Here is a 25,082-nt window from a genome sequence, read left to right on the forward strand (position 1 = left end):
GAAGCCTCAGACACTGCCTTCCGGGGTTCCTTCTTCTATCAGGTGCTGCAAATTGAGTCCCGGGTGTGGGGTTATAGAGTTCTGGGGTATGTAGTAAAGATGGAAGCAAAAAAAAGTTATAAAACATTTTTCCCTCTCAAGTACTGACATATTGCATTCCCTCTTAGAGCAGGGAACTTTCTAAGTCATTTAGCTAAGGCACAATAAATGTCAGCATGGAAGACCTTTCTCCAATCAGTAAATTGAATACATCCTGGCTTGCACCCAGTGAATCATAGTGGCTTTGTGCCTGTTAATGACTCTCTGTCATTGTCCAAGTCACTGGTCCCAGACTCATTTTTCTCATAAGAGTTCTGATTCCAGCTCCAGGAAATCCTGCACAATCAGCATCTTTTTACAAAAGGGGATCTAAATTGTTCCTGTCCCAGTAGTTCCTCACATGTGTAGATTGGCGGTGCCTTGGTGGAAACTCTAAGCTGGTGTAGATAGACCTGAAACACTGGTGAGAGTACATTGGTAAACAAGGATTGTGGGAGGAGGAACTGCTAATCAATGTTAAAGGACTGGGAAATGGCTTATACTTGACTAGTAGGTTGTTAGGGGATTTAGTAAGACCAAAATTACTCGTATATGGTACTCTCCAGGCACTATTTCAGGTGATCCTCAAACAATCTATGAAGTAGGCAAGACTTTAATCCCATTTTACTGATGGGACTCATTGATTGCTGTGTGCCATGCACTTGGCCATGTGCCTACATGCATTACCCTAAGGCAGCGGTTCTCAACCTGTGGGTCACGACCCCTTTGGCGGTCGAACGACCCTTTCACAGGGGTCGCCTAAGACCATCCTGCATATCAGATATTTACATTATGATTCATAACAGTAGCAACATTAGTTATGAAGTAGCAACGAAAATAATTTTATGGTTGGGTCACAACATGAGGAACTGTATTTAAAGGGCCAGAAGGTTGAGAACCACTGCCCTAAGGGGTAGGCACTCTGGTTAGGTGTTCATTTTATGAATTAGGAAACTGAGGCCCAGAACTTGTCCAAGATTACATTGTCAGCAAGAGTTTCAACTTAGCTCCAGGCGTATTTGACCCAAACTCATTTTTTCACCACTAGTCTGTGCTGCCCCCATAGCTGATTCCAGGAACAGCTCTCAAACTGTCTGATTCCAAATTATCTAAGGCTTTTCCAGGCCAACCTATTGCCTCTTAAGAGAATGAACGAGGGAGTTATTTCAAATCAATTAGGCAAGACGGGAGATCTGAGAGCCTGATTTCAATAAGGGCATGAAAGACAGAGCCTGAGAGCCCTCTAGGACAACGGTTCTCATTGTGTGGTGCTTGGGCCTCCTGCAGCAACCACGGAGGGAGCTTGGTGAAAGTGGAAAAGCCAAGGCCCCACCTAAAGCCCCAAGAACAGAATCACTCCCATGTGATTCCTATTCACACTGAAGTTTGAGAACCGTTGCATAAGGAGACAGTGACTAGAGGACATTGATAAAAGAACAGATACTTGAGTAATTGGCTCTGAATTTCCAAAAGTTTGTTTTCTATAAAACGGGGTTGGGTAGCAGAAAATCTGGGAGACAGTGGAGAAAATGATTTATTCAGAGAGTTGAGCTAAAACAATCATTTATCCTTTATCTTCCGATTCTTCACTTCAGTAAACTTCCATTAGCCCAGGGAGTTATTCAAAGTTATTTTAGATTCTATAAAAGTAGGGAACATGAGTCAGTGGAACGGCTGCCTGAAGTGGACATCTCCGTGTTTGGGTATTTTCTCCATTCAGAGTGCTGAAAACACACTGTTTATTGGGAGAGAGTGTTTGGCATCTGTGGGAAGCTTCATCCTGCTGTTGATTCACTGCCTGGCCCACATCACTGCCGAGGACTTCCACCAGAATTCCAATCCCTCCTTCCTGAGGTCGTTTTATAAGGTATTTACAACACACCCAGGGCTGTTTGCTTCTCTTTCTCTGTGACGCAGACTCTATTTCCCGGGATCATCAATGTTATAAACTTTGCAACATGTCAAATGGACTGAAGTCTTCTCGGTAGCCTATGGTCCCTACTGCCAGGCCAGAAAGAAGATTTCCTGGCAGCATCCGAGAAAGCGCATGCACCACTCCGTGAGAATTCTGGAGAGAAGTGGTCTTCCTATGAGAACTGCTTCCCGTGGCTATTTCATTGTCAACACATAAGCCTCACCACAATTGCAAATGACAGTGGTAACCCATGGTGAGGACAAATACACGTGATACATTTCAAACCCCATTTTTCTTTCAAATATTATTTTAAAGCCTTAATAGCAATTGCCTAAAAGTGGTACTGAACTGTCCCTCACCGTGTCCTTGGCCAGGGGTTGAAGGTCTATTTCAGGGAAGCATTCCCTATCACACTGCAAATATCAGCAGCTTGCCGGGACAGTAAGCTGGACCACAGTATAAGTGCTAGCCTGCTGGGAGAGCAGCCCAGCTCTGAAAGAGGAAGAGATATTCTCTCTAAACTCATCCAAAGGAAGGAGTCTCACTTGGAGCCCGAGGCATCAGAAGAGGTAACTAACTAATGTACGTAGCACATGGTCTTGATTAAAATGGACTTCATCACAAAATAAATGCTTTATTGCATGACCTTTTCAAATATTTCTGACCTCCCTAGGTGGTACACTGCCATGACATGACACTCTGCCTGCTTCTCAAACCACATCTGACAATATTTTTTAAATTCTCTGTTCTGCAGGGAAGAGTGGGTACCTGGCTCTTTGAATCATGTATAGGGGTTAGTGGCTCCATGTCCCACTAACGCATTGTCAATAAGGAGGCAGAATCCCACCTATAAAACTTACTGTGACTCAGAGACTAAATTCAAATGCCCAAGAGTAACCTATCTACCCACACTGACAGTGTGCTGTTTTCTGTGCAAACTAGACAAAGATGTTCTTAATACTGTGTTATTTAAAGCACTTTCAGGAAAATATTATCTCAGCTTTTTAACTATTAAAAATAAAATATCATAAAATTTAAAGCTATGATCTTAAAAAGCTCATCCTCCATTAAAGGTCAATTCATTTTCGAGTTATAAATAAGAGCATATCTTTATTCATTATTTTTATAAAACTTCATAACTTTCAAGGCACTTTTATATATATAGTCTCATTTGACCTACCCAGCAATCTCAGTAACATATCACATTTTGTGCCTAAACGAGAGATTAAGTAATTTGCCCAGAACCATGGAGCTGTTTGTAGGGGTAGGGCTGAGACTGGACTCTAGATCTCCTGGCTCCTAATTTGGTTCCATTTCTCTGTAACCAAATCTCCACTAGTTATAGAGTCAGAGATGTATTTTGTGATTGTTGATGAACTTTCAAGGCACTTTTATATATATTGTCTCATTTGACCCACCCAGCAATCTCAGGAACATATATATGTGTAGTCACATTTTGTGCCTAAAGGAGAGATTAAGTAATTTGCCCAGAACCATGGAGCTGTTTGTAGGGGTAGGGCTGAGACTGGACTCTAGCTCTCCTGACTCCTAATTTGGTTCCATTTCTCTGTAACCAAATCTCCACTAGTTATAGAGTCAGAGATGTATTTTGTGATTGTTGATGCTGTTAGTGAAGTTGACCATAGATCACAGAATTCTGTTACACCCTAGCTCCCACAAATCACACAAAATGGTCAGTTCTCTGCCCTCATCTAACAACAGCATTTGGCACACCTGGCTACTTTCTCCTCATGCATTTTCTTCACTGGGCCTCCTCCGGTTTTCCTCCTACCTCTCTGGCTGTTCCCTCCCAGTCTCCTTCACTGATCCCTCCTCTTCTCCCTGGCCTCTCAGGGTTGAAGGGCCAGGATTAAGTCCTGCCTCTTTTCTTCTCTGTCTATATTCACTCCCCTTGAGTATCTCATCCAGCCTTCAACTTTAAATTCCATCCATAGATCAATGACTCTTAAATTTTTATTTCTAGCCCCAACCTAACTTTCTAACTCAACTCATGTATCCAGATGCTTACTGGCCATCTGCATGTGGATGTCTACTAAGTATCAAACTGTAGCAAACTGAGGATGCCCAATAAATATCTCAAACTGGGCATGCCCCAAATTTACCTTATTTCTAAACCTGCTCCATTCAAAACCTTCCCTGTATCAGTTAACATCAACTCTTTTCTTCTGGTTTTTCATACCTAAGTCTTCCTTGAAACCTCTCTCTATTATATACACCCCACAACCAATCCATCAGGAAGCCCTGTTGCTCTATGTTCAGAGTATACCCAGAATCTGACCACTTCTAATCACCTATACCGTTACCAGCCTGGTGCAAGCCACTGTCATCTTTTGCCTGGATTAATATAAAACTTACTACCTCATCTCCCTGAGTCCAAACTTGCCTCTTCAGTCTATTCTCAACACAGTAGTCAGAGCGATCCTTTTAAAATGAAAATCAGACCCTGTCTGGGTTGCTCAGTTGGTTAGAGCATCATCCTGTACACCATGAAGGTGGTGGGTTCAATTCCAGGTCAAGGCACTTACCTAGGTTGCAGGTTTGATCCTCAGTCAATGTGTGCACAGGAGCAATTTTCTCTCTGCGCGCGCTCTCTCTCTCTCTTCCATCTCTCTCTCTCTCTCTCTCTCTCTCTCTCTCTCTCTCTCTCTCTCCCTCTATCAGTTAAAATACACATACCCTTCGGTGAGGATTAAAAAAAAGAAAAGAGATCAGGTCTATTCAGAATCCTTCTGTGGCTCCCTATTTCACGTAACGCCCAGTCCCCTTGTCTCCCACCTCTTCACCTACTACTCTTCTCCTCACTCACTCAGCTCCACCACACTTTCCCAGACGCAGCAGGTACACTTACTCCCCTCTTAAGGGTTCCCTCTGCCTCAACACTTTAAGGCAGTGGTCCTTAACCAGGAGGGATGTTTTCCTCACATCATCTGGAGACATTTTGATTGTCCTGACTCCAGAGAGGGAGCTGCTACTGTCAGCTAGTAGGTAGAGGACTGAGATACTGCTGCAATGCAGCTGATAGCCCCCACAACAACAACATTCTCCATCCCCAGATGTCAATAGTGCTGAGGTCAAGAAACCTGGTCTAAGGAGTTTGAGCATACCTGAGTCTCCATCCCATCTTTGTTCAAGTGTCACCTCCTCAATGAGGCCTCCACTGACTAGCCCAGCAGTTCTCAACCTGTGGGTCCCCCTGATAGAATTTAAGCTCCATAAGGGCGGAGATGTTTGTTTTGTTTCCTGATACGGCCCATGTACCAGGCTCAGAGTAGGCTTTTGATATATTTACTATGTTAATGAATACATAGATTTATAAGGTCCTGATACTAAATAGTCAAACATTCCAATCTACCAGAGCTAACTACAAGGCAGATAATAGCACACACGCATTACACACGGGCCACACACCAGATGTTCTGCTAAGAGATTTATATGCATTATCTCATTTAATCTTCCCCATGCCCTTACAAAATAGAGGCTACTTTTATTTATAACTTACAGATGAGAAAACTGAGGCTTAGATGTATAAAAACAACTTGCCAAGACAGAGGTCACTGTGGGGCTGGAATATCAGTCCTCTGCCAAACACCATCTATAAAGAAGTCTTAAATTTTCTAATACCACCCAAGGATGTTTCCTTTATTGATTTTAGAGAGGAAGGGAAAGGGGGAGAGGGAGAAACATCAGTTAGTGCGCTGGATGACACTTCAAATAACTGAGCTACTGCCAGGCCTGGTTCTATTTTGAAAGCAGAATTACATATAATACTCTCTGGTCAGCACACTGGCTAAGAAGATCCAAAAGTCCTTAAAAGAGATAGGAGCAAAAGTATTGATTCTGTCCTCCACACTCTCCACAGTGTATTATGACAAACAAAGATCTTCTCTTCTTCACCAATATGGAACATTTCCTGAAAAGCATCCTTGCTACAGAGCAACAATTCCCAAGAAAACCAAGAGATCAATTAGGGGGTGAAGATAAGGTGAGGTGCCCTTCGGATCTACACTATTCAGATTGTACTCTGATGCATACACTGAAGCTTTTTATTGTGGGTTTGGGACATTGTCTATCATTGAGCATGTAAGCAGAGCAAAGGATTGGAAATGAATGGTGGTGTGAATAAGTTAGGTCATCAGCACCTTATTTAAGAGCTTCCCAAGTACCAACAGATATGGATCTTAGATCTAAGAGTTGGAAAGGACCCAAACAATCACAGAATGTATCCTTCTGCCCCGAGGTAGGTAAAGTATTAATCCTAGAGAGCAGAAACTGAGACTCAGACTTGCTGGAAGAGGGCAAAAAGTAATTAGAGCCCTAAACCGGTTTGGCTCAGTGGATAGAGCATCAGCCCGTGGACTGAAGGGTCCCAGGTTCGATTCCGGTCAAGGGCATGTACCTTGGTTGCGGCCACATCCCCAGTAGGGGGTGTGCAGAAGGCAGCTGATCAATGTTTCTCTCTCATCGATGTTTCTAACTCTCTATCCCTCTCCCTTCCTCTCTGTAAAAAATAAAATATATTTTTTTAAAAAGTAATTAGAACTTGGGTACACCACTTCTTATTCAGGTTTTCTTTTACTATACCATAATGGTACCTACTGCTGTTCAATAAAAAGTTATTTGTAATCATCTTAAATGTCATATCTTTAAAAAACAATAAATATTGGAGATGTTCAACTTTAATAGATACTACAAGTCAGACTTCCAAAGTGATTGTATAAATATATACTGCCACCAACAATGGATCAGAGTTCTGGTCCCTCTTCGTCTTTACCAGTCCTTAGTACGTTCCATTTTAATTTTACCCATTCCTCTGGGTATGTGGTTTTAATTTGCACTTTCCTGGTGGCCCGTGAACCTGAGCATCTTTCATATATTTGTACACCATTTAAAAATCTTCTCTTGAGAAGTGTCTAGTCAAGTATTTTGCCCATTTACGATTGGATCACCTATTTAATTGATTTGTAGGAATTCTTTATTCTGAAATAATTTTTCTTCATTCTGTGGATTGTCTTTTCATAAAAATAACTACATATGTCTCTCTTTTTATTTTTTAGATCTAGAAAGAAAATGGTGATTTCATTTCAGGCTGCATAATTAAATGGTATTAAATATGTCAAAACAACATCTGATGAAGCTGATAAAATATTTTAAATAGCTATAATACTCATATATGAATCACATTAATGTATATTATAATCATGGGTGATATATAAAATAACAGGGGCTAATATTTGGCACAGAAGATAAAGAACATACTGACATTTTCACTATGACTAAAAGATCATTAGATCACATATCTTATTAAAATATCTATTAAAAATATTGACTGGCCTTCTTTCTATGTAAAATTTATATGTATTATCATTTGTCTGACTGACTAACATCTAAAATTGTCTGTTTCTGAGTCACACAAAGTAGTTAGATATATTTGCACAATATTTAGTGATCAGGAATAAGAGAACATAAAATGTAGTCCATGTGGCATATACAAAATTCACTTTGGAGGCCCCAGTTGGAGCACCTCAAAGAGATGAGCAGTAATCTGAAACTAAAGTTTCAAGGTGGATTTGAGTGCTACTCAGGAGAGACACAACCATCACATGAACCAATAGAAGCCCCCCCCCGCAAATTTTCAAATACAAAACTCTAATCAAATGCCTGCTCAAATTACAAATCCAATGCCAGCAATTCAAACTGCTTCTCATGAGGATGATTCTCTTTTTTGTGCTCTAAGATAATTCTCACTCAGGGTTTTATATTACTTTAAAAAGGATTTTTAAAACTAATAGAACAATTGTTACTGAGTCTATTGAGCAATGCAAGGAAGACAGGTTAGTAAAGAAACACTATGTGGGTAGATAATGAATAATAACTAATTAGTGAATGCAGTATCCAATTCATATTCAACATTTTTTAGCCTGGCAGGTCTTTTGTTATAACTAAGAAATTTCTTCACATGGCTGAAGATTTAACTCTAACTCCAACCAAAATACTAATGGTAAACTACTTTAGGGGAAATAAGTTAACGTAAAAAACACTGTGAGACAACATGACAAGAAGATTTACGATTAAGGTTATCAAAAAGTTTTAAAGTGGGTCATAAAGAATATCTGCTCAGAATCAGTTTACTGCATCTAACGCCTCTATTTCTACCATCTTACACTGACCTTCAGTTCTCATTTCTTTGTTGCTAGAGCTTGCTCACCTAGCCATCTTAAATAGCCATTCAGATTAAATTATTAGATTCTTATATACACTCACACCTGCAATCAATGCACAACATTATAAGATTAAAGACTTCTCCAGTACTTTGAGATGATATGATAAATATTGGAGTATGCACTTAAGAACTTTATTGAACTATTTATATAAATTATTAAATGAATTTCCCAGTGAGTAAAGTGAAGATTAATTATGCCAGACATGCAATACTATTTAGGATAGTTAGGCAAAAGCCCAGGGCCTCTGAGAGAGGTGGTAAAGAAAATGCTGTGCAGAAAGTAAAGCTCTTTCTTTTGTATTCTTAGTTTTGGCTGAGCAATGCACCTACCCGAACATGATCCAACTTCCTGATTTCTTGGGCCCTGCACCTGATTCTATTAATACATTAACAGCTGTAAGCTTTTAGTAAGCATGCACTTTTTAATGGAAATGCCGCAGATTACAAGGCAGGGACCATGTCCTCTTTCCTGCTGTCTTATGTGTATTTCTTGCTGACTTAAATCAATAAATGTGAGATTAAGTTTTGATATTTGAGTTATCTTTAAGGAATTAGCTAGTATGCACACACATACACACACAATAATAGCCCACTGAGCAGAAAAAGGATAAGAAAACCTTAATAGGTATAGAAGCCATATTTCACCAACTATTAACAAAAAGAACCCTTTCCCCAAAATATAATACTTGTTTTAAGAAAATGTGGTTTTTAACTTCAAAAGTAGTGCATAGACTTCTGTTTCCAGGAAGATGAAGTGGCATACTTTTCCCTACTCCTTCCACCAAATACAACTAAAATCCCTGGGTATTATGTATAAAAAATAAACAAGAAGATTTTGAAAGGTGTAGAGAAGAAAAGAGAACAGCCAGGGACCTCTGAATCCAAGGCAGCCTGTGATGGTAAACTCCATAGATTCTCTTTTTTCTTCATGTATTCCAAACTTAGAAATAAACCCCAGCAATCCACAAACACCAGTGAGCACAGACCAAAAGAGCTCCACAAAAGCCTGCTCTCTTCAGCCAGAGGACTGAGAAAGGAGCAGCCCACTAAGACAGAAGACCTTTAGACAATGACTGCTTTACTCCAGCCCAAAGTACAAACAAACAAAAAACCCTGCCTCCAACCACACCAAGAAAAGTTGGTTGGGGAGTCTAGACTTCCCCCCACTCACCAACCTGTAACAACCTGTAACAACCTCCTCCTGTGGAGATGCCAGGAAAGATGAAGTAGCAAGCGGGGGATTTTCATCTTTCATCCCCACAGGGCAGTTACAACCCCGCCCCCGCCCCGACCCCATGATGTCAGTGGAGACCATGTGGCAAATCTAGACATCTACTAACAATATGGCAGCAATAAGTCCCCTCACCACCACCTTCCCACTGGAGTGGCATCAGCACAGGCCAAGAGTTAGAACTTTCGCTATTGCCCACTGGTAATAGGGCCACCGTCACCAAAGTGTTAGTCGAAACAACATGAGGAGCTGGAATTTCCATTCCAGTCCAACAGCTATGAGGAATCTCTTCCTGAGATGGCCAGAAGACATGGCACAGACATTTCACTGAAGAGAATATATAGATGGTAAAACTACAATGATTTGACACTATTTTTAAAAAAATTTAAGTCATTCTGGTAAGTGTGAAGAGATCAAAACCAAAGGCAGGCACCGATATGGAGAAACTACATCCTTCATACATTGCTGGTGGGAGTAATGGTACAGCCACCCTAAGGCACTTACCCCAGAGAAACAAAAAAACTTATGTTCCCAGTCTATGTGCTTGAATGTTTATAGCAGTTTTATTCATAATCCCTCAAATTAGAAACAACTCAGTTGTCATCCTTTGACAGGCAAATGGTTAAACAAATCTTGGTATATCCATACCATCCTATATAATAAAGAGGTAATATGCAAATGGTCATTATACCGTGACAGTAACAACCGATCAGCAGGGGGGGGGGGGCAGCGAGCTACAGTGCAGTGGAGAGCTACTCGTGCACAGATTCGTGCACAGGGCCACTAGTGATATATAATAAGGAACAAACTACTGATACATGCAACCACCTGGGTGAATCTCCATAGAACTTTGCTTAGTGAAAAAAGCCAACCCCAAAAGGTTACCTACATATGATTCCATTTATAACATTCTTGAGGTGACAAAATTATAGAAGTGGGGAACAGATTAGTAGTTGTCAAGGGGGTTAAGGAAGGGATGATAGTGGGAGGGAAGTGGGTGTGACTATTAAAGGCAACAAGAGGGATGCTGGTGGGTGATGCAAATGTTCTGCATCTGGTTGTGATATTATAGTTTCACAAAATGTTACCTTTGGTGGAAACTATGTTACCTTTGGTAAAGAGTGCACAGTATCTATTTCTTAACTGTATGTAAATTTACAATTATCTCAAAAAATTTTTTAAAAAGAAAAGCTGCTAAATCCAGTTCACCAAAAATGAATCAAAATAGATTTCACAGTATAGAAAAGTTTATTGATGAACATTGAATCAGTTTTAACATTAGAACTAAGAAAAAAACTATAGAAATAATTGTTTTAGGACAAAACATAAATGTTAAACTGTAACATTTAAAAGGCCACATATTTGAAAGTTGCCAAGAGAGTAAATCTTAAAAGTTGACATCACAAGAAAAATTTTGTAACTATGTATGATGGTGCATGTTAACTAGACTTATTGTGGTGATGATTTCACAGGGTACACAAATATCCAAATCATGTTGTATACCTGAAAATAATATAATGTATACCTGAAAATAATATAATGCTATCTGTCGATTACACCTCCGTTTTTTAAAAAATGACATGGGAAATAAGGGACAAAGAAAAAATAAGAGTGCTAATTTCTGCAGCTTACATAGCAACAAATAACCAATACTGCAAAAATTTTTTAAGTTTTGAAGATTTTTCCAGCCTCTTAGTGTTTTCCTTAAAAAAAAAAAACAGACATAAAGAAGTCTTTCAGGAAATAAGATACTTTGTGATAGAAAAGCTGATGAATATTCAACAATTCTGTTTCACTTTAGGTTTCTTTGTTTTGCTAAGATCAAATAAAGTTAAATCCAAATATTTACAAGTGGCTCCTGTAGCATGCTTTTCTTGTTAATTGTGTGTGTACAGATTCTTACATCTGTATATAGAAGAGGATGACTGGAATGATGGTCACCATTTAATGTGAATAACGGTAATTTCTGGCTGGACGTGATCGCATTTTATTTTCTTGGTGCTGTTTTTCCACTTAGCTTGAATTCTTATGATGAGCATGTATCACTCTTATAAAGTAAGTCATAATTATAAAGTCTATTACGAGGTTTAGAAATAAAACCAATTTTTTTTTAATAAAGGGAATTATGTATCTTAAAGAGCAATTTTCAAACAAGCTCTCACTGGCCTTATGAAATAAAAGTGATGGCAGGTAACAAAGTAGAACCAGAAAACTATATTATGAGGCTCACTCTTCCCTAAATGAAGACCTGCTTTTTTTTTAAATGGCTAATGAAGAAAGAAACTTAAAATTTTCTTGCAACAAACTGAACGAGGAATATATTAAAAACAACACGTTTATTTAAACTGTTACTTTTCATAATTCATTAAATCTTATCACAGGTTCATATCTTCATTCTATTACCTTCAGGGTACATTCATTAGTGTTATCTAAAACTTCATATAAAATTAAATAAGAATTAAAAGTACAGCTAAGAACACTGTCATGATTTGTGTGAGAGGATTCCCATCATGCACCCTGGTCCCTAATGTTACTTTTTCTGTTTCATGAGCCTCTCAACCTCAGACTAGTTTTGTTTTAGAGAAAATAAAGTGGCCCCTCTGAGCGCTATGGCACTGAGCGCGCAGCCACTGCCTTAGCGGTTGGTGTTGACCCAGTGGTACCTGTCCACCAGGCACACAGCCGCAGGCTTATGGCCCCTGCGGTTCCTATGCAGCGCGTGATAAGCATTTCTCAGGTGGCCCAGACCGCCATCCAATACGTTCTTTTTTGGGGGGATTTGGAACCAAGTTTGAAAGGGCTGTTTCAGGTTTTCAACCTGGAAAAAAGAAGAAAAAAAATGATAAAAAGGTGCATAAAGATCTTTTTTAAACTAAGAAGTTAGCCCTAAGGATTAAATAAAACCTATAACTCAGAAGTTAAATGTTTCAAAAGCATAGGAAGTTCAAATGAAGAGAAGTGGATAATCATATTTGGAAAAAATTGGCTAGCATTTTCAAGGGTATAAAGCAAGTCAATTTCATACCTTTAAATAAAAATAATTTTTTAATTTAAATAAAATTTTTAAAAACACACTTATGCAAATGTCTATATATTTGTACGTTCTCCCCTACCTCACCCCACCCCACTGGTGGGACCCAAAACTGTCTAATCATGATCTCTGAGTGGAGGTCTAGAAATATCCATTTTAAACATCTCGAGTGACCAATACAGATGTTTTATAGACTATACTCTGAAATGATATTGTTCTAGAAGAATATAGCTGATCCCTAAATGGAAGATGGCCTTTCTAAGCATAAAAATAGAATTAGATCTCAATCAGGAAGAATCAAAAAACCTGAATAGGCCGATAACTACTGAAGAAATTGAAGCAGTGATCAAAAATCTTCCAGCAAACAAAAGCCCTGGTCCGAGATGGCTTTACAGGGGAGTTCTATCAAGCATTCAAAGAAGAACTAAAACCTATCCTCCTCAGACTATTTCAAAAAATTCAAGAGGAAGGCACACTTCCAAGCTCTTTCTATGAAGCCAGCATAACCCTAATTCCAAAACCAGGTAAAGAGAGACTAAGGATAAAATAAACAAATGGGACTACATCAAAATAAAAAGCTTCTGCACAGCAAAAGAAACCATCAACAAAACAACAAGAAAGCCCACTGCATGGGAGAACATATTTGCCAATGTTATCTAACAAAAGGAAGATAAACAATCCAATCAAAAAATGGAAAAAGGGCCTAAGTAGACACTTTTTGAAAGAGGATATGCAGTAGTCCGAGAGACATATGAAAACATGCTCAAAGTCACTAATCATTCAAGAGATGCAAATCAAAACAACAATGAGATACCATCTCACACCTGTCAGAATGGCTATCATCAATAAATCAACAAATGACAAGTACTGGTGAGGATGTGAAGAAAAGGGAACCCTCCTTCACTGCTGGTGGGAATGCAGACTAGTGCAGCCACTGTGGAAAACAGTATGAGTTTCCTGAAAAAGTTAAAAATGAAACTCCCATTTGACCCTGTAATCGCACTTCTAGGACTCTATCCCAAGAAACCAGAAACACCAATCAGGAAGGATATATGCACCCGTGTGTTCATAGCAGCACAATTTAAATTAACTAAGATTTGGAAGCAACCTAAATGCCAACCAGCAGATGAGTGATTGAAAAACTGTGGTACATCTACACAATAGAATACTATGCCACTATAAAAAAAGAAGGAACTTTTACTATTTGCAACAGCATGGATGGAACTGGAGAGCATTATGCTAAGCCAAATAAGCCAGTCGGAGGAAGATAAATATCACATGATCTCACTTATATATGGGATATAATGATCAACATAAACTGATGAACAAAAATGGATTTAGAGACAAGGTGGCACTGAGCAGACCGTCCAACCTCGTGGAGAAGGCAGGGGAGTTGCGGGGATAGAGATCAACCAAAGGACTTAGATGCATGCATATTAGCATGACCAGTGGACACAGACACTGGGGTGGTGGGGGCTTGCCTGGGGTGGGAATGGCTGGGGTGGTGGGTCAAGTGGGGAAAATGGAGACATGTAAAACTTTAGACAATAAATTAATTAATTTAAAAAATAGAATTAAGGGCAAATATTTCACTATATAATTTTAAACTTTTATACACATAGAACTATGTACAAACTATCTATATAGTTTAGAAAACTAAACAAGCTGGAGAAATAATATTTTCCAGTAAAATGATAAGTTAAAATACTCTTAAAGTTTGAAGAGCCTATACTAATACATTCAGAACTTAAATGATAAGTGGATAAAAAAGAGGAAATTCATTAAGATAGTAAATATCTAAAACATTTGGGGACATGGAGATTTTTAATTTTTAAACTTTAATAATATCTGTAATAGTATTGTTATCAAAACTATTTTTAAGTGAGAATACTCAATTTTAGGAAAAATGGTAAACACTTTCACATAAAGCTGGTTAGACTACAAATAAATATAATTTTCTAAAAAGTACTTTGGCTGTACATTGAGAATGAGTAAAATGTCTATACATTTATTAAAATGTATGGACCCAGTAATTCCATGTCTGAGAATCAAATCTCCAGAAATAATTTAAAATTCAGACATCTTTCTGTATAAGTTATCAGCTTTTTTTATATAACAATGTGGAAATAATTTATAATTGGCAGATATCTAGATTAACTGAGTAAATTACTAGGAAAGCAAATGAATATTAAAATTTTAAGTATTTAAATTACTTTAACATGTGAATACATAATCATTTTATTTTATTTTTTTAATTTTTTTTTAATTAATTTCAGAGAGGAAGCGGGAGGGAGAGAGAGATAGAAACATCAATGATGAAAGAGAATCATTGATCGGCTGCCTCCTGCGTGCCCTCCACTGGGGATCGAGCCCACAACCCGGGCATGTGCCATTGACTGGAATCGAACCTGGGACCCTTGAGTCTGCAGGTCGATGCTCTATCCACTGAGCCAAACCAGCTAGGGCCATAAGTGATCATTTTAAGGAAACATACAAGTATACACATACAAAGTGTCAACACAGATCTCCCTAGATCAGTGTTTTTCAAACTGTGGGTTGCCACCATTAGTGAGTCATGAAATCAATTTAGATGGTTGAAATCAATTTAATTTAATTCAAAGTGTTGGAATCATTGTACCTACTAAGGGTAAATAGTGTTTCATGAAAACTATTTCTAACCTATAGCTATGCGTGTCTTTCTATGGATTTTGGTAAAAAAAAAAATAAAAATTAAAAATAAAAATAAAATAAAAATAAAAAAATAAGAAAGGCCACTAATTTTAATATTTAATTCTGAAGAAATTTAGGTGAAAGGAAGTTTATGTCCAAATACTATACGGAAAAATGGGACTGCAAATGATAGTATAGATCCTGATCATTCAGCCAAGTAGAGGAACTACATATAGAAGGAAATTCTAACATACTATGCATGTCTTTCTATGGGTTGTGGTAAAAAAAAAAATAAAAAATAAATAAAAATAAAAAAAAATAAGAAAGGCCACTAATTTTAATATTTAATTCTGAAGAAATTTAGGTGAAAGGAAGTTTATGTCCAAATACTATACGGAAAAATGGGACTGCAAATGATAGTATAGATCCTGATCATTCAGCCAAGTAGAGGAACTACATATAGAAGGAAAAAACAAAACACAGAAAAATGTTTTGCCAGAATATTAATATTGTGATTTTAAACTTTGTAGTTTTGGTTTTTTCCAGGTTTTCCAATTGTTGTTTCTTTGCTTTTACAGTCAGCATATTCTTTTTAGAATCAGAAAAGGAATAAAAGTAGACAGGAGACCTGGAGCACACTTTACCTGATAAATACTCCTCGGATTGCTGACTTTAGGAATTATCCGGGGCTCTCTGCTACAACTTTCTTCATCGGAGGAAGTGCCCGAGGAGTAGTCTAGCGAGGCTCTACTGACAGCATCCAGGACTTGTCGGGAGAGCTCCCATTCCTCCCATCTGCCTTTGAAAGAAGCAACTGTAAACGGGTGATTTTTCTCACCATACCTAAGTAGGAAAAGAAAATAAAGTATTTGTTTGGGATTCAACGTCTCACAGCTCATCTCTAATTTCTTCTGGAGACAACTCACTAACTTACAAAAAGAGTTATTTTGAAAAACAAATTGAAATGACTTGACAGCAAAGCAAGTTGAGAGACGCTATGACCTTCAGCTACTGCACTGTTGTAATTGGTGGGGGTGTTCCTTAAGCGCTATCTTGGTTAACTGCTCAGAAAAAGACAAAGACTCATTTCTTTTGATTGAACTGATGGCCTGAATTGCCCCATGGTAGATAACTCCTCTTCCCCCTTGATACTGCCTGTAGGACTTAGACATAATCTACTATTGGCAGGGATTAAAATCAAATTTCAAATATTATGCAAAATTGTTGTGCTTCCCACTCCTCCTGGAAGTCTGCGCTAATAAAGTTTGCAACTAAAACCTTAACCAACCATTGCGTTGTGCTTCCCACTCCTCCTGGAAGTCTGCGCTGTCTAATAAAGTTTGCAACTAAAACCTTAACCAACCATTGCCCTCGCTGTTAACCCAGGGCACCATCTTTCACAAACGTGTACAGAACTGACTAACTAACCTAAGGTTTCCACCTGTCAGAGGGAACGCAGGCTCTTACTTCCAACGAGGTTACTCACCTGCAGCAAACTTCAAAGGGATCTACCCATATGGTCATCTCCTTTGGAAGTCCCAGGTGAGAAAAATTCACATTACTTTCAGCACAAGCCCTCTGTAGAATGGGATCTTTATTCTGATTATTGTTTATCCGGATACACCTTAAAAAGCAAGGGAAGGGAAACAAAGGCATGTCGACAGGTGCTTTAGCAGGAGAATCATAGAAACTATCAGACGTGAATGTCACCATTACCAGCCACTTCAAGGGCACAGACTGGCATTGTGAGAACCACCACACTCTGTTTTAGTTAGGATTTAGAAGAAATACGGTTTTAGGTTTCTGCTGCAATACACAAAGCTCCCACCTCACCCCTGCTTTCCCCCACCCCTTCCCCACCCTCCAGTTTTACAAATAAGAGTGAAACCTCAGCTTTTCTCACAGCAACTCAGAATGTGAGTTGCATCACTGAGTCACACAATTCATTCCCCAAGCGTTCACTGCATATCTTTCATCGTTAACACCAGTTAGAAATTGCTCAATCCACCTCACATAAGGGGGTTTGTGCTAGAATATTCAACTGCACTATCACTAAGTATCTCTTTCTTTCAAGCAAGCCCACATTCAGTCCATAAAACTTGCATTCCTCATAGGCTGCCAACAAAATCATTGCCAATGCCTGTTTCCCCCCGCTTCCCCATACCCCACACTAGCTCTCACCTGAAGGCTTGCCCTTTAGAAGGGCACTCAGAGTGCCAGTGGCCTCTGTATGTTTTAAACAAGATAGTCATCAGCTTTTCTGCAAAGTTTTCTATTTGCTGTTTACTCAGTTTATCATGCTTTTTCACCAGTCTTGTGACAAAGAAAACTGCTGTTGCAATTTCATCTCTCATGATTCAAGGAGAAAAATCTATGAGGTCTGCAACCATTAAAAGGAAGCAAGAATGAATTAAATAGAACCAAGAGCCTCACTTACCAACATGTAGTTACTATTTGGAAATTGTATACACCTTACATTTTAATTAGAAATTATTTGCTAGTTTTTAATAACTAAATAAGCACATGAGTACTATCAACAAAACAGGCAAAAATACAACCTCTTGAACTAGCCAGTTTTTAACAAATTTCAAAGGAAAAATATCTTTTTTAAACTTTAATACACCTAAGAAACAAATAAAACTTCATTATGCAACTTAAGTAAAAGAAAAAGTCTTTATGTTGGACAGTAATTACACCAAGCCCCACTTTTAAAAAACATATTTATAGAGAGCAAGAACATTTTAAAATGTGGCTCTCAGGTTGCATGCTTTAAATAAAAGTTAATATTAATAAAAAAATATTGTACTTGCCAGCAAAAAAACTTCAGCCCCAACACAAAGTGGGCCAGAGTCAGAAGACCAACTATGCTTTTAGTTTCCAACTCTCACTCACACATGTTTTGTTAGTTTCAGGCAGAAATTTATAGTAGCCTGGGCCCCAAAGCCTGGTAGGTGTTTAGCCTGACACAGGTGCTGTCATTTAGGATGCTCAGCTTTTTTCTCAGCCCCCATGAAATTGCTCCTTGTCTATATCGACAGGGTTCTCTGTTTAAAGATTTTCAAACTGCATTTGTAACTTCCATCGCACTTTTTAAGTCTTATCTGACAAATTGAGAATCAAGCCTTCTCCTTCCATATTCTAATATCCTACATTCCCAATAAGTTCACTTCTAATTGTAACTGTCACCATATTAAAGAATTTTGTCTTGAATCTTTTATAGAACTTACAACTTTCTCTGCACAGTCATATGTTGACTACAGACATTATTTACTGATATGTTTATTTGTGAAATAAGTGGAAGAGATTTCAGAGTTTATCAGCCTCACTAGTTCTCAAAGTGTGGGCCCTGACCACCTGGTTTGGATCTACCCGGCTGCTTGTTAAAAAGGCAGAGTCTTGGACCTTGGTCCGGATCTACTGAGTCAATACAGCGGGGCCTTGACTTACGAGTTTAATTCGTTCCGTGACGGAGCTCGTAACTCAAATTACTTGTATGTCAAATCAAAAAGTGAACGAGTGAGACACATGATGCTGGGCTGATGTGGAGTTCACTGTGACGTTTGCTGCGCCAACTAGCGGTGGGGTATCTGAAGCTGGCTTGTAACCCGAATTTTAGTTCGCAACTCAAAGCAAAAACTCGGCAGAGAGATGGCTCATATCTCGAAAAACTCGTTAGTCGGGACACTGTACTTCTAAAAGTGAGGCCTGGAAATCAGTGCTAGTTAACAAGTTCCCCCAGGTGGGCCTTATACCACTAAAATGTCAGAACCACCACACCTGACTTATACGTCTTTAAACACCCACCATAAGAGCTCATCCAGGTTCTGATCAGTGAAAATGATTTCACTCTGACAAGGAAGCCCATTTTCTTTCTAAACAGCTCCAAACACCAGGTGGACCTCCCTCCCTGTGAGGAGCCAAATCCACTTCTTTGATTCTCTATCTATGCAGCTTCATTCTTCCCTCTGGAGCAGTGGTTCTCAACCTTGGCTGCACATTAGAATCACCTGGGAATCTTTTTTAAAATCCTGATTTCTGGGCCTCATCCTCCGGAAAGTCTGTTTCTTTGTTACTAATGTTGTGGCCTCACCCCATAACAAAGAAACAGAATTTCCGGAGGATGAGGCCCAGAAATCAGGATTTTAAAAAGATTCCCAGGTGACTCCAAGGTTGAGAACCACTGCTCTGGAGTGTGTCCCATCCTCCACCACGTGAGGACACTGTAAATACTAGCTATTCAGCCTGCATGGAGACTACTCTAAGCGTTTTAACAGTTCTTCCCTGAGACATGTTACTCAGCGCCTTCCCCACTGGGCGCTCCCCTCGGGCTGGGCTTCAGGGGAGTCAGGGACCCTCTGAGAGAGTGGGGCCCACGCACACACAGCGCTCCAGGTGGGCTCCATCTCCGCGGGACCAAGTGGGACTGTCGCCTCCCTTGCTCTGAACACTGTATTTCTACAGCGCAGCTTCAGGTAGCATTTACCTGGGTGGCAGGAGCATCAGGCCACTGCCTCACATTGAACCTGCAAGTCGTCTTTTTATCTTATCATCGCTCTCTTCTTGCACAGTGCAGAATGTTTAAGAGTGCGGGCTTCGGAGTCAGACCTGGTGTGAACGGCAACTTGACAACCTGCTATCTGTAAGCTTGAGCAACTTGCTTAACCTCCTGAACTTTCAGAAGGAGGAGGTCTGTGAAACAGCAACCTCCTAGGGTTGCTATCAAGATTACCACCAATATTGTTTAAGCACCTGATCTAACTACTAGTTACTTAGTCGCTTTACAGGAAGGCAGTACAGCAGAGCAGTTAAGAAATCTGTTGTAAAATCAAGCGCCGTGGGATTGAATCCCAGGCCTTAGCTCACTAGAAACTCGGGGAAGTTTCTCAACCTCTCGAATCTTCAGTCTCATCCGTAAAAGGAGGAAGCATATGCATGGCCTTGGAAGCTGACTGCCAGATTTGGATCTTAGCTCGATTTCCTGTCTGAACTTAGCAAGTTATTGAACTTCTCTGTGCCTCGATTTCCTAATCTATATAAAGGTAATAATAATAGTACCCAATTTGAAGGGTAGTTGTAAGAATTAAATGTAAAACGGCAGCTGGTACTGAAGAAATGCTCTGTAAATGTTAGCTATTACTGCTGTCGTAGTACAAATGTCATACTACTGCTATTGCCTTATGAGGTTCTTGTCAAGTTTAAATTTAAAAATTATATGAAGCATTTAGCAGAGTGCCTGGCATCTAATATGTACTCAAAAAGTGGTAGCCTTTCTTATTAATAAATTTAAGTTTATACTTATTTTAATATAATTTTCTATTTTTTATTAAGTGAATATAAAACAATTACATAATTGCAGCTATACTTATCATATTTCATTGTATAAAACTTAGGCCATCACTATAAAGAATGGAGATTTGTGGCCCTCATTTTTGTTTTCTAATACATTCTCTTATCTTTTGGGCTACCTGTTATCTTATCTGCAAATTTGACAAGAATGTGTCCTGCTATAAATAATGAATTAAAAGGTTGTAGAGGATACAAATCAAGCAGAGTGCACTCACAAAATCTAGTGACTCTAAAACACATTGGAATATATTCTAGAGAGCTGCAAGGATATATTTTTAAAGTTATTTTGTAGCCTAATTGTTTGCAGTAACAGCAGTATTACTGTTTTCAAACATATATGGGAAGAGAATAGGGGAATACAAATATTTAATGTTGTTATAAACTAAGATTTTTAATGTAAAGAAAAGGAGATAAAAAATCGTATGTTAAATTCAAAAGGGCAATATTAATATGAGTTTGTGATTTTTTTCTTTTCAAAAGTGTATTTTTTTAGTTCTATCCATTGAAAAGGCCTAGAATTAGCCCTGGCCGGTGTCTCAGTGGTTAGAGCATTGGCCAGAGCCCCTGGTCAAGGGCAGATACCTGGGTTTTGTGTTCCATCCCCACCCCCCAGCCCTGGTCAGGCTTGGTGCAGGAGGCAACCAGCCCATGTGTCTCTCACTTAAGTGTTTTTCTCTCTCTCTTTCTCTCTCTCTCCCTTCCACTCTTTCTGAAAATCAATGAAAAACATATCCTAATGTGAGGTTTAACAGAAAAAGAAAGAAAGAAAGAAAGAAAGAAAGAAAGAAAGAAAGAAAGAAAGAAAGAAAGAAAGAAAGAAAAGAAAGAAAAGAAAGAAAAGAAAGAAAAGAAAGAAAAGAAAGAAAAGAAAGAAAAGAAAGAAAAGAAAGAAAAGAAAGAAAAGAAAGAAAAGAAAGAAAAAAGGACCTAGAATTAATAAACAACCCTAACATTCATTTTGTGGTTGCTGAATGCCTCTTTAAAAAAAAAAAATCCTTGGAGAAACTACTGATTCCAGTTCTAGTTCAGGTAGAGCCTGGAATTTTTATACCAAAAAGCAAGGAAGCTCTACAAAACCAATGGGCCATGTCAAAAGACTCACGAGCCCACACAAAGTATTGGCCAAAGACAAGTCATTTTGAACTTTGTAATAGATACTGTGGTCCTTCAACCAGTTCCCCTCTTCTCGACCAACAGTCATCCTCTAGCTCAGTGGTTCTCAACCTTCCTAATGCCACGACCCTTTAATACAGTTCCTCATGTTGTGGTGGCTCCAAACCATAAAATTATTTTCATTGCTATTTCATAACTGTAATTTTGCTACTGTTATGAACCCTAATGTAAATATCTGATATGCAGGATGTATTTTCATTGTTACAAATTGAACATAATTAAAGCATAGTGATTAATGACAAAAACAATATGTAGTTATATATGTGTTTTCCGATGGTCTTAGGCGACCCCTGTGAAAGGGTCGTTCGACCCCCAAAGGGGTCGCGACCCACAGGTTGAGAACTGCTGCTCTAGCTGATGGAACTGTCAGGTACTGTTGGCTCACAGCTGCAGCCCTCCTTGAGAATAGCTCTGAGAAAAGCCTCAGAGTAAAGTTATCTGCCCCTCCTCCAAGGGGGAACCTGCAGCCATTGCCCAGCTAATGTAGGAATACAAAAACCTGGCTCTCTTGCCTCAATTTGTAACAACTCTGAAGGGCTACCCATCTCCAGGGCTCCTTTTCAGATAGGCTGAGGCCTCAACTGCAACCACCTCAGTGGTCCATCTCTCCCTCTGCCCAGTCCTATCTCTCTCACTTCGTGTGGGTATATCTCTCAAGAGGACCCCCCACTGCATGCAACTCCCATCTCAGAGTCTGTTTCCAAGAAACTCCATTTTATACAGTTTGTACCAGGAATATTTTTTTTTCTTTTTGTGTGTGTACCAGGAATGTTTTAAGGAATCCTGATATGGATGGCTCCTGGCACACTGGAGTGGTGTAACTGTTAAAACTCTCATCAATGATGAAGATGAAGCACAGATATTAGGGTGTGCATTGGCTAGTGTAATATCTTGGATGCTTAAGAGATATGAAAATGATAATGACTATGGAAATGGGTGGCTGAGTCATCTACTAATGACATGATTTAATAAGGCTAGTTCAATTCAGTAAGTATTTAAGTACCTTGTATACCCAGAACATATAAAAAGAAAATAAAGGTGTGACTAGGACCTTTATGATCTTCTCCTCCCACAGCATCTTGTTTATTTCAGCTTTCCATGATATGTTTCTCCTTGCCCTTACTCCATTGCGTGGGTTCCCAAATTGCTGCAATTTGGAATCACCTGAATATCTTTTTAAAATATTGATGCCTGACTCCTACCCTCAGACATTCTGATTTAAGTCTGGTGGAGCGCAACCTGGGCATCAGGATTTTAAAAGCTCCCCAAGTAATTCTAATGTGCAGTAAAGGTGGGAGATCATTAAGAGAGATCTCTCCTAGTTGTCAAAGAAATTGGAAATGTATTCTACACTTCTAATTGCTTAGTAATGCCTTAAGCTTAACAAAGATTATTATGACAAATTTGCATTTCATCTTTTTATTCTCATCTTTTCTAGCCTTTGCTGGGATAAACTTTGGAAAAGATTGCTTTTTAAATTTATACTGGAAATAACAAAATTGAAAATCAGGACAATGCTCATATATTGCTGAAATAAAATTTGCTTCAGAACTAAAGGCAACACATGCATTAGCACATACTCAAATGTTTCCTTTTCAAATGATTAATGTTTATACTTATACTAGAGGCCCAGTGCACGAAATTCATGCACAGATAGGGTCCCTAGGCCTGGCCAGTGATCAGGGCTGATCAGGTTCCCCGCCTCCCGGCCTCCCTGCCTCCTTCTTCCCTCACTCCCTCAGCGCCCAGCCACCACTGCTGGTGGCCCGCCATGTTCCGTGCCGCTCCCTGGTGGTCAGCCCACATCTTAGCGAGTGATCCAACTCCTGGTCTCCCAGTTGAGGACAATTTGCATATTAGCCTTTTATTATATATGATGATTAAAATGCTATCAGATATTTAATAATTCTTTATTTCACCTTCCAGGATGGCATACTGTTCTACTGCACTTTGAGTTAGTGAATCATGTTAACTGATAAGGCTTTGAGCCCTCTCCTAGCATGATTTTTTGCAACAGGCCCAGGCAGGCCTTAGAAGTATGAATAGAACTATAGGATACCAATGTACTTAGATTTCAGGAAAGAACAATCAAATAGAAACTAAACATCATGCAAGACTTCCTTCAGTTACTTGCTTATGATGATTTTAAACACCTTATTTAAATCACCTCCTACACATGAATGACAACTATACCTTCTGTTATAATTAATATTCACTCTGTGACTATTCACTGACCATCTACTACATATTAGACACTGCTAAGTGCCATGGAGTTGGGAAAAAACAACTGCCTTTTAAGAGGTTTATAGTCTAGAGAAGGAAAACAAATATGTACACAAGTGCTATTTGGATACAGAGTTTGAGAAATAGGATACCCCAAATCACTCCATGTTTCAAGCATTAGTAACCAAGACGACAATGTCATCATTGACATAATCAAGTTCAGTGGAAGAGCCAGTATAAATGGAATGATGGTTGGTTCAGGTTGAGGTATACTGAGTTTTTTTCTTTTTTGACAATGAAACACCCAGATAGTGATGTCCACTGCAAGGATACAAGAAGTTAGTGGAAGGTCTTAATGGGGCCAGCCCAAGCCAGCCTCAGACTTAGAGTAGAAAATGGCTGCTGAAATGTGAAGACTAAAAACAGCTCTTCCACTGTTTTTATGTGATGTCTAAAATTCCTACTATAAGACGTTGTCTTTCCAGGATTTCCTTTTCAAAGTGTCAAATGGGTTATCCATAGTAGAGCAAAAGGCTCATGCTCTTTCTGAGGAGAGGAATCTGGGGGAGGCATCACGGAAAATGGGAATCGGGTTTCTGGCCGTTAGGAATGAGGATGCAGAACAGGATGAAGGGGACCATCAAAGACATTTTACCTTTTGTAACAGGAAATCAAATGATGTAAAACATTAAAATGACCAAAATGACCTTGTACGAGGTCATTTTGGAATTGCATTTCTTCATTTTAACAAGAGTTTAATTTGATTGCGACAGTATCTTCAAGCCCCACAAGGTTCATCAATAAAGGTAAGCCTTGACATTTGTCTTCTTTATTTTATCTGTACTTCAGCTATACAATGAAAATGTTTTTGCATACAACAGTTTAAAATAGGCAAAATAATTTAAAGTATCATCTAAATTGAACATTAAATTCACTGGATTTTTGATATCATAGCCAGTCTTATCATCAGACCTGTTTGATTTCAGTAGCTTCACTTCCTTCAGTTGTAAATTACATCCCTAGGATCATCCATCCATTTGCACATGCATGTCATTGCTAATGAGGGGGGAAATATAGATGTTTTAGCAAAAATCCCATTTTTGACAGAAAGTACATTTCTTTTTTTTATAAAAGCAAGTAGCACCATTTTATATAGTGATGAACTATTCTATAC

General features: G+C 38.8%; 1 protein-coding gene across 1 annotated transcript; it reads right to left on the minus strand.

The window, feature by feature from the left end:
• Window positions 1-12,100: 12,100 nt before the first annotated feature.
• BTG4 (B-cell translocation gene 4) lies at window positions 12,101-17,520 on the minus strand. Its single transcript, XM_005857000.1, has 4 exons — window positions 17,348-17,520; window positions 16,653-16,790; window positions 15,811-16,009; window positions 12,101-12,283 (listed from the first exon to the last, which is right to left on the minus strand). Exons 1-4 carry the CDS (start codon window positions 17,518-17,520, stop codon window positions 12,101-12,103), a joined length of 693 nt encoding a protein of 230 aa, XP_005857062.1.
• Window positions 17,521-25,082: the final 7,562 nt, after the last annotated feature.

This window comes from Myotis brandtii, unplaced genomic scaffold, assembly GCF_000412655.1.
Source record: "Myotis brandtii unplaced genomic scaffold, ASM41265v1 scaffold1062, whole genome shotgun sequence".
In the NCBI taxonomy this organism is placed as follows: domain Eukaryota; kingdom Metazoa; phylum Chordata; class Mammalia; order Chiroptera; family Vespertilionidae; genus Myotis; species Myotis brandtii.